Here is a 19,772-nt window from a genome sequence, read left to right on the forward strand (position 1 = left end):
TAACTCTACATGCCATCACTCTGTGGGTCAAAACAAACTTTCACCTTGAGGATGACACATCTGTTCTGAGCTGATAGATCTCTGATAAGGTGCCTTTTGTCTCTTTGGGTGTTAACCCCTTACATGCTGCTTCTAGTTAAAAAATTGAATGTATTTTTTCACAGCATATTATAATGGATCTACCCAACTGCTAGCAGTATTATTGCACATATATAGTCTGGAAACAAATATTTAAGCAATTACAATCAGAAACTTGAAGCTTGATTATACAGTCTAATCAACACCTTTGTGTCTTGATAGAATAGTGAACTCTATTACCTTTTGAAATAGTCACTAATTTCAATATAAGACTTATTTTGGTCTTACAACACTCCATCAGTTCTGCAACCATTGAAATAATTGCAATAAAACATAATTTAGATAATTGCAGAAGTGATGAAATACATAACTGCCTGACTACATTTAACTCAAATTAATATTTCAGATGGCAGTATATTCACAGTCCTTAAAAGCCATTCTGCGGGGTGAATATCTGCAGGGATTCTCCCACTCATCTGCTGTAACTTTGGAGGAAGAGTCGCAGAAACCCCGGGAAACTGGCGTGAATGCTGTCGGGAATATCTAGCATGCATTTAGTCCATTACATTTCTGGTGTTACATTTTGGGCATCACATATGTGTATATGTAAAGTTCGGTGTCACACTATCATCTGATTGACACAAATTTCATATTCATAATACCACGATCTAATGGAATGCTGGAACAAACTCGAGGGGCTCCATGGCCTACTCCTATATCTATGGGTTGGATTTTGCAGGGGTCAGCGGGCACGATTGGTGGCGGGTCGGGTGGGAAAGTGGTTTTATTCCCCAGCAGGTCAGGACCCCACTGTGAACCCGCCGCCATGCGCTTTTACCAAATGTCGGGCCTGTTAGTGCTGAGCAGATCCAACATGCAGCAGCGGGGGAGGCAATTAAAATCATTAGTGGCTTGTTTACAGCCACTTAGCAATGGTTTTTTCCAGCTTTTTGGATTTGACAGGTCACCCACCAGTTTCCGCTGTGCCTAGACCTCTTCTGTGAAGCTGAGGCAGGAGGTCAATAGCCATTGAATCAGCTGATGAGTTGACAGCTTCAAATGTCAACTCAAAGCTCCCAGCTGATTGAGATATGTTCCCTTAAGCACTAGCTTCTCTAAACTGCATTTCCACTACAGATTCAGGATGCTGCAAGTCTTTACACAAGTCTCCATCCAGTCTGACCTCATTACCTCTCCCAACATTGACAGATCGCTTCTGTCATCTCTACTTCACCTGCCATCTATTCCATCAACATGGGTGCCCTTGAAACTCTCTTACCATGGTCCTCTGAATCCCACCATGATCAGCCCCAACACCAGCATCACCAGTCACACCAGCAGCACCAGGTGCACCAACAACAACCTTCTCCACAATCAACTGATGCTGCATGGTACAGAGGGCATCAGCACCCAACCACACTGCTGCCCATGAGGTCAGGGATGGCCTCACCATAGCCAGATTTACATCACTCGATGCTGTACAGCTTGGCTGCCACATGATGCACCAGGTTGGCACCATCCCACACCAACACCATAAAGCATTCCTACAATGCCCAAGCCATTCCTTTCACACATGTCCATTGCGGGGGGGGGGTACCGTTATGTCTCACCATTCACTGCAACTCACTAAGCCACTTCCAAAGGTGCACACAAATCTGTCCAAGAATGCAAAGTGTTGAAAATAAAGGATTCAATGTTTGACACCACATTAACAGAAACTTTACATGAACATTGCATAAAACACCCAAGTGTCTACCCTTGTGTGCAGTTAGTTGGTATGATTGGACTAGGATGAGAGTGAGTGTGAGGGGTGACTAGTGGGATGGGGATGTGATAATGTAGATAGAGAGGGATGGGTGGAAGTGCAAGGTAAGTTGGTGTGAGTAAGGATGTGCAGGAGTAGAGTAGGGAAGGCAGAATGATGGGGATGTGATGAGAGGTGTTGAATCCGTGATTCTTAAAGTATGATGTTTTCCAATAACTACACGGAGGCTGTAACTTAACAATCAACAGGTGTTTACTGGAGGAGGGTAGTCTAAAGACTGACAGTACAGAGGCATGCACAAGGCTTATATACAGGTGTGGTCACTGCCGGTACTACAGTATACAGGAGCTGTAAAAGTAGTTCTCTCTTAAAGGTACATACACTACAATTCCTCCCCTTTTAGATTAGCAGTACCCATAATGTTCAAATAACAATTAACACTTCAACATGCACATTAAACTGAAATAGTCCATTTATAGATTCAGTCTTTGGGGCGGCTTCCTGATCCTTTCTGGATAGCGCCTTTCCTGAGGTTCTTGTTCTTGGCGCGGAGGTGATTCTGGCCCCTTTTCGTCGGTTATTTCATCAGTTTCCACTGCTACTGTTTCTGAGGTAGATGCTACCGGTATGTCGGGTTCATCCCCAGGGATGCGAGACATGGGGTTGACTCGTTCCTGTGACGCTAAGATCTGGTTGACGTGGCGTCTCACAATGTTCTCCCCGACATCCACTGTGTACATTAATGGCCCCTGCTGTGTGCATATCGTTCCGGGTTGCCATTTCTCTGTTCGGTAATCACGGGCCAAGACTGGTTGTCTTACATTGAAGCTCCTTGTCGGCTTCTCATTGATGTGCTGGAATTGTTTATCCTTAACATTTCTTCGCACATTTGGTCTGAGCAAATCCAGACGAGATCTCAACCTTCGGTTAAAGAACATCATGGCCGGGGTCTGGTTGGTAACTGCATGTGTCGCATTTCTGTAGGCTAACAGGAAATTGTCCACCTTATGCTGTAGTGGAATTTCATCATCGCACATGGCCTTTATCGCCTTTTTAAAGGTTTGTACGAACCTCTCAGCCAATCCATTTGTGGCTGGATGATACGGGGCGGATGTGTAATGCCTTACCCCATTCCTTCTCATAAATTTCCGAAACTCTTCGGACACAAACTGTGGTCCATTATCAGAGCAAATCTGCTCTGGCAAGCCGTTCCTGGCAAATATGGTCCGTAGGACTACAATCGTTTTCTCTGTAATGGTTGAGGAAATCTTTATCACCTCAGGCCATTTCGAGTGAGCATCCACTGCTATTAAGGACATTGAGTCCATGAATGGACCAGCAAAATCAATATGCACCCATTGCCATGGAGAGGAGGGCCACTCCCATGGGTGTAGAGGGGCATGTGGTGGTGCATTTTGGAACTTCTGGCATCCTGAGCAGCTCTTGGTTAGGTCTTCAATTTGTTGATCAATTCCCGGCCACCACACATAAGCCTTAGCAAGGCTTTTCATTTTCACCCCTCCCAGATGACCTTCGTGAAGCTCATTGAGCACTCTCTCCCTTAACTTGGGTGGAATTACCACTCGGGATCCACACATCACTGTCCCCTGGCATACTGACAGCTGTTCTCTTCTGGATGAGAATGCTGGCAACAGTGAGTCGCCATGTGTTGGCCATCCCCTCACCATCAAATCATATACCCGAGACAGTGTCGGATCATTGCAGGTCTCCTTCTCTATATCCGCGTTAGTTACTGGCAATTGTTCAATTATCGACGAATAAAATATCTCGATAGGGTCCACTGCTGGTGCTTCCTCCATAGTAGGCGTGATAGCCCATCAGCATTTCCATGCTGTTTCGTGCCTTTATATTCTATTTCATATTGGTTCGCCCCTAGAAAAAGGGACCATCTTTGTAACTGTTGTGCAGTCTTCACCGGAACGCCCTTCTTTGGATTGAAGATGGAGACAAGTGGTTGGTGGTCAGTCAGCAAGGTGAACTTCTGCCCATGCAGAGAGTGGTTGAATTTTTTTACTCCCCATACTAGGCTGAGGGCCTCCCTGTCAATCTGGGCATAGTTGCACTCGGCTGAGGTTAGTGACCGAGACGCAAAGGCTACTGGCCTCTCCAACCCGTCTGGGAATTTGTGCGACAGCACCGCTCCAATGCCATAGGGTGATGCATCACATGCCAACCGAATTGGTAGTGCTGGGTTGAAATGGGCCAACACCTCTTTTGATGTGATCAATTCTTTGCACTTCTGGAAAGCTCGTTTACATTCGTCATTCCACTTCCATGGTACCCCCGTTTGCAGTAGGGTGTTCAGTGGGTGTAATACTGTAGACAAATTTGGTAAGAACTTATGGTAGTAGTTTACCAGCCCGAGGAACGACCTCAGTTGTGACACATTTTCCGGTGCTACTGCCTCAATCTTTTCAGGGGACTTATGTAACCCCTCTTCATCAATAACGTGGCCACAATACGAGATCTGCTTCTGGAAAAACTCACACTTGTGGCGATTAGCTCGTAGCCCATATTCTTTTAATCTAGCGAGCACCTTCTCCAGGTTGGCGAAGTGATCACTGTCATTTTCGCCCGTGACCAGGATGTCGTCCAAATAACACTGGGTCCCTGGAATCCCTTGCAGGACTTGATCCATTGCCCTTTGCCAAATAGCCAGAGCCGATGCTACCCTGAACACCAGCCGGTTGTATTGGTAGAGACCTTTATGAGTGTTGATCGTGAGGTATTGTTTTGAGGCTTCTTCTACCTCCATTTGCAAGTACGCCTGGGCCAGATCAATTTTGGTGAAGCATTTACCTCCAGATAGCGAGGCGAAAATATCCTCAATCTGTGGAAGCGGATATTGTACCGTGTGAAGGACTGGGTTCACTGTCACCTTAAAATCCCCACAGATGCGGACCTTCTTTAGTTCCCCAGGCGTATCACTCAACGACCTCTTCATTACAGGAATGATGGGTGTAGCCCACTCGCTCCAGTCTACTTTGGACAGTACTCCTGAACGTTCCAACCCTTCCAGCTCTGCTTCGACGGCTGGTCGGATCGCATAAGGAACCGGTCTGGCCTTAACAAACTTTGGGTTGCATTTTCCTCTATTTTAATCATTGCTGTTATGCCTTTTAGTGTTCCGAGTCCCTCCTGGAACACTTCTTGTGCGTCAGTTAGCATTTTTGACAGTCGTCCAGGTGTGACGTCGTCATCCTTTTTGGCCTCAACCTTCAATGCCTGTATGGAATGCCAATCTAATTGTATCTTCCGGATCCATTCACGTCCTAGTAGTGGTGGCCTCCATCTGGCAATACGTATAGGTCCATTTTAGGTATTTCCTGGCCTTTGTATATCACTTTCACCCTTACTTTTCCTTTGGGGTAGACTTTTTGACCTGTGTACGTCTTCAAGACAATCTCTGTAGCTTTCAAGGGTACATGTGAAAATAGCCGCTTGTAGTCCCTTTGGTTTATGACTGTTAGGGCTGATCCTGTGTCCAATTCCATTTTCACTTGGACTCCGTCTATCTTGAGTGTGACTCAGATAGTCTGGTGATCCTCCATTTTGGTTACCTTATGTAGTTTCAGACAACCCAGCTCCTTGCTTCCAGAGTCTGTATCACTTTTCTGTTCGTCTAAACTACTGTCCATCACCTTATGTACATTTTTGTGCTTCTCCTGTGGAGATTTCTTGCTGTTGGTTTTCTTCCCTGACCTGCAGACTCTTGCTATGTGTCCTGCTTTTCCACACTGTCTGCACACTTGGTCCTTGAACCAACAATCTTTCTGGGCGTGTGTTGTTCTGCCGCAGCGATAACACTTCCCTGCTCCATATGACATTTCATTGGTGCCATATTCTTGCGGTCTCCGTTGTATCTCTGCAGCGCCCTGTGCGGCTGCTTCATGTGATACTGCCATGCTGAAAGCCTTGTCCAGCGTAAGATCCTTTTCTGATAGAAGCCATTTCTGGGTTCCTTCACTTTGAAGCCCACACACAAACTTGTCCCTTAACGTATCCGCTAGTCCCACTCCAAACTGGCAGTGTTTCGATAGCTTGCGCAGTTCCGTTAAGTACTCAGCATTACTTTCGTCTTTATGCTGGTTCCTTTTGTGGAACTTAAATCTTTCTGCTATCAGCAGCGGTGTGGGGTTTAAGTGGTCCTGTAGGATTTCCACTATGTTTTCGAAATTCTTATCCACTGACTTCTCTGGGGTTATTAGGTTTCACAGTAAGCCATAAGTTTTTGCACCCATGGAATTTAACAAAACCAGTGCTTTCTTAGCATCTGGCACTTCATTCGCCCTGCAGTACACCTCAATGCGTTCCACATATGTCGCCCAATCTTCAACTTCATTATCGAACGCAGTGATACTGTCACTCTTCGGCATCCCTGGGTGTGATTTAACTGTCTAAAATGGCATCTCCCGCGCTCTCCCTTCTTCTCCGCTGGCACAAAATGGCGTCTTCCGCGCTTTCCTTTCTTCCCGCACTCGCCCTTCTTCTCCGCTGCGGCTTCTAAGAATGGCATCTCCCGCGCTCTCCCTTCTTCTCCGCGGCTCAATGGCATCTCCCGCGCTCTCCCTTCTTCTCCCTGTGGACGCTGTTCAGCCCTTGAGCCCTGGCTGTGCTCTGCGCATTCTCCTGTGCGCCTTTCCCGTTGCCGCCGCTCGGTCCTGAACCCGGCTGCTGCTTTACCCTCTCTCTCGGTTTTGTTTTTCCTCGATGCCGCTTGGTTTTCAACCCCCGGATGCGCCCTGTGCGCTTCACCCTCTCTCTTACCCCGTCGACGCTGCTCGGCTTTTTCTCTGCCGTCGGTTGGCTCCAGCCACCGCTGTCTGGGAAGGGTCTGCGCTGTACCTGTTGCCAGTCTGTTGCTGGATCGTCGTGGCTGGGGAACCAAGCCCGGCTCTCAACAGCCTCTCCTGCGATGTTCACTCTCTGCCGGATGACTGGGCGGTTGCTCGTGGTCGACGCCCGTGCTTCTGGCCTCGACTTTCTTCCACCGCCCTCCCGGAGCGAATCCTTGAAGGGAAATGCAGAGTTGCAGGTAGATTCGAATCGACCTCGTCGCCACTGTTGAATCCGTGATTCTTAAAGTATGATGTTTTCCAATAACTACACGGAGGCTGTAACTTAACAATCAACAGGTGTTTACTGGAGGAGGGTAGTCTAAAGACTGACAGTACAGAGGCATGCTCAAGGCTTATATACAGGTGTGGTCACTGCCGGTACTACAGTATACAGGAGCTGTAAAAGTAGTTCTCTCTTAAAGGTACATACACTACAAGAGGCACAGCAGGATGAGGTTGAGCGTGGCTTTCTACTAACCTTTCGTGATCTACTGAGATCATCGAAACTTTTGCAGCACTGCACCCAGGTCCTCCTGACCACATCCCTGCTTGTGCCCTCCTCTGCAATGTGCAACCAGGCTGTGTTGATCTCCTGAGGAGGTCTCTTCCACCCATTGGAAGGGAAGAGCACTTCCCTGCATGCTGTGACTCCTTTCATAAGCATATGGAAGAAGTCATGGGAGAGCTTGGTGCAGCCCTGCACCTCTGTGCAGTGCTTGTCAGTGTTTGCAGCACCTCAATGCTGTCGAACACTGACAGCACGAATGTCAAAATAAATTTGTGCGTGGTCCTTTTAAGGAAACTGGCTGGGATGGAGACAGCAGTGGGGTTGGGTGGGATGGAGACAGCATTGGTCGCCATGGGCCTGCCGAGGTTCGTAAAATCGCCGCCTATGATCCTAGACCAGTCACATATCCATTTTATCCGTATGAGGGAAGTGCTGAGGACAGAGCTCGCATGACGAATATGTGCGATCTGATTATGTGATTTACATATTATAATGAAGTTGGCACTGGTCATCAGCACAAACTGCCTTTCCCTGTCATTTATCTTCACTGCAAAAATACAGTGTGCTGTGACCTGGTCACACAGGCTTGCACATTCAATTTCAAGACCCGTGTGCTCTCTCAGTGAGTTGCTAATGGAGCCTCAGAAAATCAGAGCTTAGATCCACCAGGGTACTTGCCAACTGCACTGAAGACTTAGCAGGCACTCACTGCTAGCTTCTTCCTCAACAATGGAATCTCTGTAATTTTTGTACTTTTATTCTTAATTTATTCTTGGGATGTGGGTGTCACTGACAAAGCCGGAATTTATTGCCCATCCCTAGTTGTCCTTCAGAAGGTGGTGGTGAGCCTCCTTCTTCAAGCGCTGGAGTTGGTGCAGCCTACAATATTTCATCAGAGACCGACCCAATTACTTTTTAAATGTTTACATTTTTGAAAACAAGTACCTTCTTTCCAAATGGAATCCAGTCATGAAGACATCCTCCTGGCCCAGGTGCTTCAGTGGGAGTGGATGTTATATTAATTGAACTGTTACTCCTTTCACATATAAAAGGGAATGGATGGCCACAGTTCATGTCATTCCAGAATCCTTGCAAAATGAAACAAAATAAAGGTACAAATTATTCTTAAGACAAAAGTATACTTTCATCAACAAGTTTGCATGTTAGATTTAACTTAGTAATTTTTTTGGACTGGCATATTAAAGCAAAGTATGATAATATTTATTTAAATTCTTCTCCCACACATAGGCCGGAAGTTTCCTTACCAAGTCGGGTTGGGTGCGTGCGGGCTACGTGGCGGGTCGGTACCATGATGTATTGATCAGCCCGCTCCTCAGAGCGACTTTTAGCTAATGGCCCCATTAAGGCAGACACGCGGGTTTCCCGGCCCTATTAAATGGTGCAGGTCTGATGACGTCATTGATGATGGGAATATTTAAAGCAGCCTTGGCCACATCACATTTGAAGGTTCATCTATGAGTGTGGCGGGAGTATATTGGAGGATCTTGTTATTGCTGAGATTTCTAAACAAGGCTTTCTAAAGACAGAGGGCTGCACCCAGGTTTTCCGATGACTCCCTGCATAGTCTTGTGGAGGGAGTCAGAGCATGTAGGGAGGTCCTCTTCCCTGCTGATGGGTGGAAGAGACCTCCCCAAGAGACAGAAAGCTCCAAATAGCTGAGGAGGTGAACAGCAGGGATATGCTGTGGCGGACCTGGGTGCAGTGCCGGAAACACTTCAATGATCTGAGATCAGGAAAGGTGAATGCAAAGCCACACTCACCCTCATCCTGAAGTGCTTATCACCATATCCCCATCACTCTACCTTCCCAAGCCAACTCCTGCACATCCTTACTCACATCAACATACCTTGCACATCCACCCATCCCTCTCTCTCTATGTACATACTCACATCCCCATCTGACTAACCACCCCTCACACTCACCCTCATTGTAATGCAATCATACCAAGTAACACCACAGATGGAGGTGATTTAGCATTGGCATCACACTCCCTCATAGTCACCCTCTACAGATGTAACCCACACATTCCTTACACTCACTTTCACTCAAATTTCTCTTCTTTCCCTCCTTGCAGGAGAAGAGAGTCCACAACAGCGGGGAGAGGGGGAGAACTGGAGGACTGGAGGTGGCCCTCCATCCTTCAGCACTGTAAATCCAGCAGAGGAGGTGGCCCTGGAGGTCTCGGGTGTTGCGGAGCTGCTGGTGGTGGGAGATGGAGAGAGGGGGACCTCTCAGCAACCTGGTGACAGAAGTACATCTCATACAGCCACATGGCATACAGCAGTCACTCATATGGTGACTGATGTCAGCAGCCAGTGGATGTTCATCATGTACATAATGGTATCATTACCCATTCTTATTATAAAATTTTTAAATCATCTCTTTACTCCCCCACAGGTTCATCAAGAGCCCCCACCACTGTCCAGCCAGAAGAGGAAGATGACTCTTCAGAGGAGCCTCCAGCCACTGAGGGTGCACCATCAGCAGACGTCAAGCACACCCAGCACCAGCACAGATATGCACACCTCAGTGGGCCCCATGTGGGATAGAGTAGTGTTGTCACCTGGTGTCTCACAAGTCACAAGTGAGCAAGAGCAGATGGTGTTAACAGGAACAGCAGTGGAGACTCCTTGCCAGAGGGCACCAGACACTCCAAGCTCTGCTCAGCTGTATGCAGACACTGAGCCTCGGGGGTCATTGAGAAAGAGGGTGATCCTGGTGGGGCAGCAAGAAATGCAGGCGGCTCTGGCAGGTTTTGTAGCCACGATGTCTGCAAATGTGCAGAGAATGGAGGAGTCCATCTCCAACATGAGCACCACCATGTCGCAGGCGATGGCAACAGTATGCTCTTCCATAGAAAGGATGGCCACCTGCATGGAGCAGCTAATGCGCCACTCACATGAGCACATTCTAGCTATGGACAACAATGCCAGAGGCTCAAAGACCTCCTCTCTCAGAGGGATGTAAACGTAGACTTGGGTCCTCATGGCCGCACTGCTCCTTGCTAGCAGAGAAGTGCAGGTGGCCCATGAGAGGGATGATGATAAGAGTGGCCATGGAAGTGGAGGCTCCTCTCAAAGCACTCACAGTTCTCCCCCATTGCCCTCCAACCCCCCTCAGTCAGAGCCCCAGATGCCTCCTCGAGCAGCGATAGTTGAGTCTGCCGCTGCACAATCTCAGGAGGAGCAGACTTTGGTGGGGCCATCAGAGGCTCCAAAACCCTGAGGATGACCGCCAAACGGGACTATGCAGTCACAGCAGGGAAGTGAGCAGCCTGCCTTTACCTCTGGTGAAGCCACAGGGATTGCACCTCGTAGAAGCACACGTAAAGGAAAAATGACACAGAAGTAGATGCAAAGGGTAAGCACATGGGTGTTTAAAGAAGTGTTATTGTTAAGATTCCGTTACTGTTACGACACATATAAAAGTATTTATTTTCACCACTTTCTAGTCATGCCCATTTTTGTCTGCTACTTTGGAAGTGGCTTAGTGAGTTGGAGTGAATGGTGAGACATAACGTTACCTCCAGCAATCGGGGTCCATGTGAAAGGAATAGCTTGGTCATTGTAGGGATGCTTTATGGTGTTGTTGCAGAGGGAACTTGACACAGCATGTGGTAGCCATATAGGTGCAATGCAGGAAGTTAAGTAAATCTGGCCATGATGAGGCTATCCCTGGCCAGCAACGTGCTTGGGTGCTGCTGGTATGTGGACCTCGGGCTCCTGCTGCTCCTCCTCCTCATCTTCCAGTACATGCTCCTCCTCCTCTGAAAAGGCTGTGCACTCAGAACCTTGCTCCTCATAAGAACATAAGAAATAGGAGCAGGAGTAGGCCATTCGGCCCTTCGAGCCTGCTCCGCCATTCAATGAGATCATGGCTGATCTTCTGCCTAAACTCCATTCACCGGCCCTATCACCATATCCCTTGATCCCCTTACTAGTCAGAAATCTGTCGACTTCTGTTTTGAATATACCCAATGACTGAGCCTCCACAGCCCTCTGGGGTAGAGAATTCCAAAGATTCACCACCCTCTGTGTGAAGAAATTTCTTCTCATCTCAGTCCTGAATGGCCTACCCTTTATCCTGAGGCTGTGGCCCCCGGTTCTAGACTCCCCAGCCAAGGGAAACATTCTCCCAGCATCCACTCTGTCAAGCCCTGTAATAATTTTGTATGCTTCAATGAGCTCCCCTCTCATTCTTCTGAATTTAAGAGAATACAGGCCTAGTTTACTCAATCTCTTCTCATACGACAGTCCCCTCATCCCAGGAATCAATCTCATGAACCTTCGTTGCACTCCCTCTATGGCAAATATATCCTTCCTTAGGTAAGGAGACCAAAATTATACACAGCACTCCAGGTGTGGTCTCACCAAGGCCCTATATAATTGGAGTAAGACTTCTTTACTCCTGTACTCAAATCCTCTTGTAATGAAGGCCAGCATACCATTTGCCTTCCTAATGGCTTGCTGCACCTGCACATTCACTTTCAGTGACTCATGTACAAGGACACCCAGGTCCCTTTGAGCATCTGCATTCCCCAATCTTTCACCATTTAGGAAATGCTCTGCCTTTCTATTTTTTCTACCAAAGTAGATAACCACATTTATCCACATTATATTCCATCTGCCATGTTCTCGCCCACTCACTGAGCCTGTCGAGATCCCTTTGAAGCCTCTTCACATCCTCTTCACAACTGACACTGCCACCTAGCTTTGTATAATCAGCAAATTTGGAAATGTTACATTTAGTCCCCTCATCCAAATCATTGATATAGATTGTGAGCAGCTGGGGCCCAAGCACCGATCCTTGCGGTACCCCACTAGTCACAGCCTGCCATCATGCAGCGCTAATCCTCATTGCTGCGCTATGTTGTGCAGGACGCAGCAAACTACAATGATTCTGGAGACCCTGACTGGTGTGAACTGAAGTGCACCTCCAGATGTGTCAAGGCATCTGAAGCACATCTTCAGCATGACTATTGTTTGTTCAATTACACATCTGGTGGACATGTGGCTTTCATTATAATGCTCCTCAGCCTCATTGCTTGGCCTCCTCAAAGGTGTCATGAGCCACATCTTCAGTGGCTAGCCCTTACCTCCAAGCAACAAGTCGGTAAGTCTGTTTGGAGGTGCGAAGAGCTGAGGGAGGGTGGACTGGCGCAGGACGCAAGAATCATGACAGCTGCCAGGGAATTTGGCACACACATGCACGATGATCTACGTATGATTGCAGATGAGCTGAACATTGAGGGAGTGGAAGCCCTTGCGGTTCACAAACACTCCTGGGTGATGTGGGGGTGCCTGGGTGATGTGGGGGTGCCCTGATGGCCACATGTGTGCAGTCGATGATGCCCTGCACCCGTGGGAAGCAAGCCAGAGTGACAAAGCCTAGTGCCCACTCAGAACACTGGCTTCATCAGTGACAAAGTTGACATAATTGGTTGACTTGTTAAACATGGCATCGGTGACTTGTATGATGCATCTGTGGGTGGCCGACTGCGACATGCCACAAATGTCTGCTGCAGGTCCCTGGAAAGGGCCTGAGGCAAAGAAGTTGAGGGTGCTGGTGACTTTGACAGCCACTGGCAAGGCATGTCCACCCCTTCCTCTGGGCTGCAGGTCTTGCTCCAGCATTGTGCAAATGTGTGCGATGAGCTGGCGCAATAGCCTGAGCCTCCTTTGGCACAGCTGCTCAGTCATGTTGAGGAAGCTCATCCTCTGCCTGTATACCCTGTGTTGGGAGTATCGCCTCCGGCGCAGTGCAGTCCTAAGCTGATGCCCTATGTCCTGTGAAGCATCATGTCATTGAGGAGAAGGTTGTTGGTGTTGTTAGTGCTGCTGCTGGTGTTGGGGCTCATCCTGGTCTGGTTCTGAGGATCAAGGTGAGACAGTATCAGCGGCACCCATGCTGATCTAATAGATGGCAAGTCAAGTAGAGATCAGAGGAGCAATCTGTCAATGTTGTGATAGTTACTAGCAATGTGCTGAGAGTGGCTTCCAAGGTTGCGGAAAAGACTTGCAAACTCTAGACACCTAACTCTGTGCTCAAAAAGGAGTCAGCAAGAACCTTTCCCATAGGCAAGTAAGCAGGTGTCATATGGGTGTATTGAGTGGGATTTCCATGCTCTGCATTAATGACCTCGCTCAATGGTCACTGAAGTTACGCCCCAGGTTGACAAATGTGCTTCCCGAGTGGCGTGATTCCCGTGGTCATCCAATGAAATTCAAATAGTCTGGTTAAAATCCCTGTTAAGGGTCTCACAAGCAGTTAATTAGATTAATTAGGTCACCCGCCGCTGCCATTCGGAGCTGTGGCACGCTGGCAAACGTGCCCGAGTTAAGGGTGCGAGGAGGCAGGATGATGGCGGGTTCCCGATGCGCTTCCATTTTTCTGCAAAATTTTACTGCTGACCCGCCTCCAAATTCGCATGTACAACAGTGGGAAAATTCCATCCATAGTCGTGAAGACCACTGAAAAACTGTTTTCTGCTCAAGGATGGGATGGGTCACAAGTGACACGTTTGCACTTTCATTTATATATCTCCTTTCACTAGATTGGGAAAAGGGGAAGTGCAACGAGAGCTGGGTGTCCTTGTGCACCAGCCGCTGAAGGTAAGCATGCAGGTGCAGCAGGCGGTTAAGAAGGCAAATGGTATGTTGGCCTTCATAGCGAGAGGATTCGAGTACAGGAGCAAGGATGTCTTGCTACAGTTGTACAGGGCCTTGGTGAGACCACACCTTGAGTATTGTGTGCAGTTTTGGTCACCTTATCTGAGGAAGGATGTTCTTGCCATGGAGGGAGTGCAGCGAAGATTCACCAGACTGATACCTGGGATGGCAGGAATGATGTATGAGGAGAGATTGGGTCGATTAGGCTTATATTCGCTAGAGTTTAGAAGAATGAGAGGGGATCTCATTGAAAGCTATAAAATTCTAACAGGACTAGACAGACTAGATGCAGGAAGGATGTTCCTGATGGTGAGGGAGTCCAGAACCAGGGGTCACAGTCTAAGGATAAGGGGTAAGCCATTTAGGACTGAGATGAGGAGGAATTTCTTCACCCAGAGCATAGTGAACCTGTGGAATTTTCTACCACACAAGGCAGTTGAGGCCAATTCATCAAATATATTCAAGAAGGAGTTAGATATATTTCTTAAGGCTAAAGGGATCAAGGGATATGGGGAGAAAGCAGGGACAGGGTACTGAATTTGGATGATCAGCCATGATCTCATTAAATGGCGGAACAGGCTCAAGGGGCTAAATGGCCTACTCCTGCTCCTATCTTCTATGTTTCTATGTTTCACATCCCCAGGATGTGTTCAAGAGCTTCACAACCAATGATTTATGGTTTGACGTGTAGTCACTCTTATTTTTGAGGGAAATGGAACAACCAATTTATGCATCACAAGATCCTTTAAACAGCAACTAGATGAATGACCAGTTCATTTGTTTTGATTGAGGGATGAATCTTGGCCAGAATGCCCAGAGAGCTCCCTGGTCTTCTTCAAAAAATTGCCATGGAATCTTTTACGTTTATTCTGTCAAGTTACTGCAGCAAGAATTTTGTATTTTAAATAATAACATTTCAAATAAAAATAAGCTAGTTAGCCAGTATGAAATTAATGTTAGTGGCCCTGTTTGTAGTCTCTCTGCTGCCTTGTTTCAGCATGAACAGGGTGATAGGCTAAAATATTACTTCCCACCCAAGGTCCATCCGCTGCGACTATGAACCAGGCCTCGCGCCTGCCCAAAACAGATGGGAACCTCATTAAGTTGTGGAAATTGCAGTCCATTGGCATAGGTAGGACCTGTAGGGTTTGGCCCATGCCAACATCAGTGGGTGCATGGGCCTGAAGGATTTTTGGACTTTTAAAATGGATATGTTGTGGCGGAGCCACTAAGTGACGCCGATCAACTGTATATAATTCCCTTTAACAATATGTTAGCTACAGCCCGAGTCTGTATCTTTGTATTTACTGTTTGCATGTACAGAGCGCGGTCCCTTTAAGAGCGCGGGCAAACGTGATGACGTCACGTCGTTCATCACGTGATCCCCCTCCGGCGGGAAAAACGTGATGACGTCATGACGCCAACCACGGGACCGCCCGGGCAGTCCTCGTGGAGCCTTCGAACTGACTAGACCTGCATACGTAGTTCTCTTGCACTTATTTGTTAAACTCTGTTAGTTTTTCATTAAACATCGTTTGTTTGATCGCCTGAGTCGACCTCAGTCTCTTGATAGGAACTAGACATTCCTACAATGTACCCTTTTGAAATGGAGACCCACATGGGCTGCGTTCCGAAATGGAGTTTGGACTTCTCCACTTTAAAAAGAAAGAGGACTGACTTTGGTTTCTTTGGAAGATAGCAGGAGCTGTCATGGGTTGCCATGGGACCAGTCTCAACGCGGACGTCATGAAAGGCAGGGGCCTTTTCATATTCGAACTTGTGTGATTTGTGGAAAAACACTATTTGTCCATGGAGCCAGGATGACAATGAGGTTTGCAGCCAAAAGTAACACCTCTGGACTCTTTCAATGAAGGAGCAATCAAGAACTTAACAAACAGTTAGCACTTCGAGAACTGCTCATCTACAGTAATGGCCTACCATTGTTTTCATCAAGATGACCAATCCAGGACAGAGACGTCACCAGGAAAACCAACCAGCATCTCTGCAACCGTGGTAACCAGGAATCTCCCAGCCAGTTTTGTGTATTATACGGGGTATAAATATGCTGAACTTTGGGGATTCAGGGCTTGCTTTTTCTCTACCATCTGGAACGGGGTTCTCCACATAGCTACGCGTCCGTCAACTCTCCAGGAATGCCCAAAGTGAGTGCCTCGCCTGAACGTAACTCTCTAGGCTTCATCGCATGCCTCTGTTAGGCACGGTTTTGTCTCTGGAGTCGAACGGACCCGGGACCGCATGAATCAACGACAAGGCGCTGGTAATTATATCCAGCATGCACCTCTAGAAATCCCCAGGACCGCCCACGTGTCTGGCTGCTGAGGAACTGCAAGTGTCCAAGGTGCAGGCTAACACATGTGTGTGTGAGGAGGCTTCCAAGTGTGGGTTCTGACCAAACTGGGAGAGGGGTTTAGTTAGATTCTGGGAAGGGGTTGGTTGCAATATAATGTGGATAAATGTGAGGTTATCCACTTTGGTGTCAAAAACAGGAAGGCAGATTATTATCTGAATGGCAATAGATTGGGAGAAGGGGAAGTGCAACGAGACCTGGGTGTCCTTGTGCACCAGTCGCTGAAGGTAAGCATGCAGGTGCAGCAGGCGGTTAAGAAGGCAAATGGTATGTTGGCCTTCATAGCGAGAGGGTTTGAGTACAGGAACAAGGATGTCTTGCTGCAGTTGTGCAGTTTTGGTCGCCTTATCTGAGGAAGGATATTCTTGCCAATGAAGGAGTTCAGAGAAGATTCACCAGGCTGATACCTGGGATGGCAGGAATGACATATGAGGAGAGATTGGGTCTGTTGTGTATGTACCTTTAAGGGAATAACTGGTCTTAGACTCCAGTACCGGCAGTGACCACCCCTGTACAAACGGCCCTAGCAGGCTTCTGTAGTTTCAGTTTCAAGCTGCCTCTTGTTCAGTAAAGTACCTGTTAAACTGTTCTCCCGAAGTCCGTGTATTATTGAGGCGCGGACTTTACAGTGGCGACGAGTAAGTTCGAACTCACCTGCAGTGTGGCATCATCTCACGGGGATCTCGCCTGAAAGGAAGGTCCTGGAAGGTCGTAGTCTGAGCAACGGGCGTCGACCGAGGGCAACCACCCAAAGAATCCATCGGTGTTTGGAGAATTGCAGGAGAGACTGTGGTTCCAGCGAATCGTGCTGGTAGCAGGTAGCGCGCTGACCCTTCCGTACTGCGGCGGGCTCAAGCTCGATCGAGCGGCTCTACAAATCGGGCCGCGCAGCGTCGCCAGGAAAAGAGAACAAGCGAGAGAGGGTGGAGTGCACAGGGCGCGGTCGGTGCTCAAGAACAGGACAGCGGAGAGAAACTAAACGGGGGGGAAGGAAAGCGAGACGCGCCGAAGCTGCGGGTTGCCGCCATTACCCCGTAGAACGCTAGGAGCAGCATGGCAGTAAGGGGAAGAAGCAAAAGCACGGGAGGCGCCATTTTATCCCGTTGGGGAAGAAGCAAAAGCGCGGGAGGCGCCATTTTATTCCATTGGGGAAGAAGCAAAAGCGCGGGTGGCGCCATTTTAAATCGCCCAAGATGCCGAAAAGTGGCAGTATCACTGCTTTCGACAACGAGGTAGAAGACTGGACCATGTATGTGGAAAGAATTGAAGTGTACTGCAAGGCAAATGAGGTGGCTGATGGAAAGAGGGCGTCGGTATTATTAAATCTGATGGGTGCGAGTACGTACGGTCTATTGCGGAATTTAATTACCCCAGCTAAACCAATGGAGAAAAGTTTTGAGGAGATTGTTCATATCTTACAGGAACACCTAAGCGCTACACCACTGCTGATAGCAGAAAGATTCAAGTTCCATAAAAGAAACCAGCACAAAGATGAGGGCAATGCTGACTATCTTACGGAACTACGCAAGTTATCGAAGCACTGCCAGTTCGGAGCAGGACTGGCAGACACCTTACGGGATAGGTTTGTCTGCGGGCTCCAGAGTGAAGGAACCCAGAAACGACTACTTTCAAAAAAGGACCTGACGCTAGAACAGGCTTTCAGCGTGGCAGTATCCTACGAAGCAGCAGCACGGGGAGCTGCGGAAATACAACAGAAACCACAAGAATACAGCGCTAACGAAATGGCGTATGGAGCCGAAAAGTGCTATCGCTGCGGCAAAACAACCCATGAGCAGAAGGACTGCTGGTTTAAAGACAAAATATGCAGGCAATGCGGGAAAATGGGACATATAGCAAGAGTCTGCAGGTCGGGAAAGAAGACCAACACGACAAGAACTACTAAGGAACAGTACAGGAAAGTAAAGAAACTGACAGATAGTAATTCAGAAGATCAGGAGAGTGATAAGGACTCCGGGAGCAGGCGACTAAGTTGCTTAAAGTTACACAACGTGATCGCAAAAGAAGATCACCAAACCATTTGGGTCACCCTCAGGATAGCAGGGTCCCCAATGAAGATGGAATTGGACACAGGATCAGCTCTAACTGTCATGAATCGATGAGACTATGAGCGGCTATTCTCACACATACCCTTAAAGGACACGTCCATTGTATTGAAGACATACATGGGGCAAAAGGTCTACCCCAGAGGAAAAATAAGGGTGCCAGTTGAATATAACGGAAAGGAAACACAGAAACTATACATGTATATACTACGAGATGGAGGACCACCATTATTGGGACATGAATGGATCCGAAGACTACAATTGGATTGGCATTCCATTTTGGCACTAACTGTGACTGACAAGAAAGATGATGACGTTGCACCTGGACGTCTGTCACAAATTCTATCTGACGCGGAAGAGGTGTTCCAACAAGGACTTGGGACTCTAAAAGGAGTAAAGGCAACCATAAAGATTGAGGATAACGCAACCCCAAAATTTTTCAAGGCCAGACCAGTGCCATACGCGATACGCCCAGCTGTGAAAGCTGAACTGGAGAGTCTGGAGCGTTCGGGGCTGCTGTTTAAGGTGGACTGGAGAGAGTGGGCCACACCCATCATTCCTGTAATGAAGAAAGCATTGAGCAGCACGCCTGGGGAGCCAAGGAAGGTTCGCATCTGTGGGGACTTCAAGGTGACTGTGAACCCAGTCCTGCACACAGTACAGTATCCGCTTCCGCGGATAGAAGATATTTTCGCCTCACTATCTGGAGGGAAACGTTTTACAAAGATTGACCTGGCTCAAGCGTATCTACAAATGGAGGTGGAAGAAGCATCTAGGAAATACCTCACGATAAACACACAAAGGCCTTTACCAGTACAATCGACTGGTATTTGGGGTAGCATCGGCCCCGGCTATGTGGCAGGGGGCAATGGAACAAGTCCTGCAAGGGATCCCGGGGACCCAGTGTTATTTGGACGACATCCTGGTTACGGGCGAAAATGACAATGAACACCTTGCCAACCTCGAACAGGTGCTCACGAGATTGCAGGAATATGGGCTACGAGCCAACCGTCCCAAATGCGAGTTCTTCAGGAGACAAATCTCGTATTGTGGCCACATGATTGATGAGGAAGGGTTGCATAAATCGCCGGACAAGATTGAGGCTGTAGTCAAGGCTCCAGCACCAGAAAATGTGTCGCAACTGAGGTCGTTCCTCGGGTTGGTGAACTACTACCATAAGTTCTTGCCGAATTTATCTACAATTCTGCACCCACTGAACGCCCTCCTTCAAACTGGTGTAACATGGAAATGGAGTGATGAGTGTAAGCGTGCCTTTCAGGAATGTAAATGCCAAATCACTTCAAAAGAAGTATTGGCCCACTACAACCCAACACTACCGATTCGGTTGGCATGTGATGCGTCACCTTATGGCATTGGAGCGGTGCTGTCACACAAATTCTGTGACGGTTCAGAGAGGCCAATAGCCTTTGCATCGCGCTCGC

The 19,772-nt window shown here is 48.0% G+C and overlaps 1 protein-coding gene across 1 annotated transcript in view; it reads right to left on the reverse strand.

The window, feature by feature from the left end:
• The window catches only part of mrc1a (mannose receptor, C type 1a), a 254,012-nt gene that overhangs the window by 63,221 nt on the left and 171,019 nt on the right, over positions 1-19,772 (reverse strand). Inside the window, 1 exon segment of the mRNA XM_085987853.1 lies at positions 8,156-8,298. Within this exon segment, the coding sequence (XP_085843979.1) occupies positions 8,156-8,298 (143 nt within the window).

The sequence above is a fragment of the Somniosus microcephalus genome, chromosome 5 (genome assembly GCF_052327205.1).
Source record: "Somniosus microcephalus isolate GS21.2 chromosome 5, FLI_Smic_1.0, whole genome shotgun sequence".
Lineage (NCBI taxonomy): Eukaryota > Metazoa > Chordata > Chondrichthyes > Squaliformes > Somniosidae > Somniosus > Somniosus microcephalus.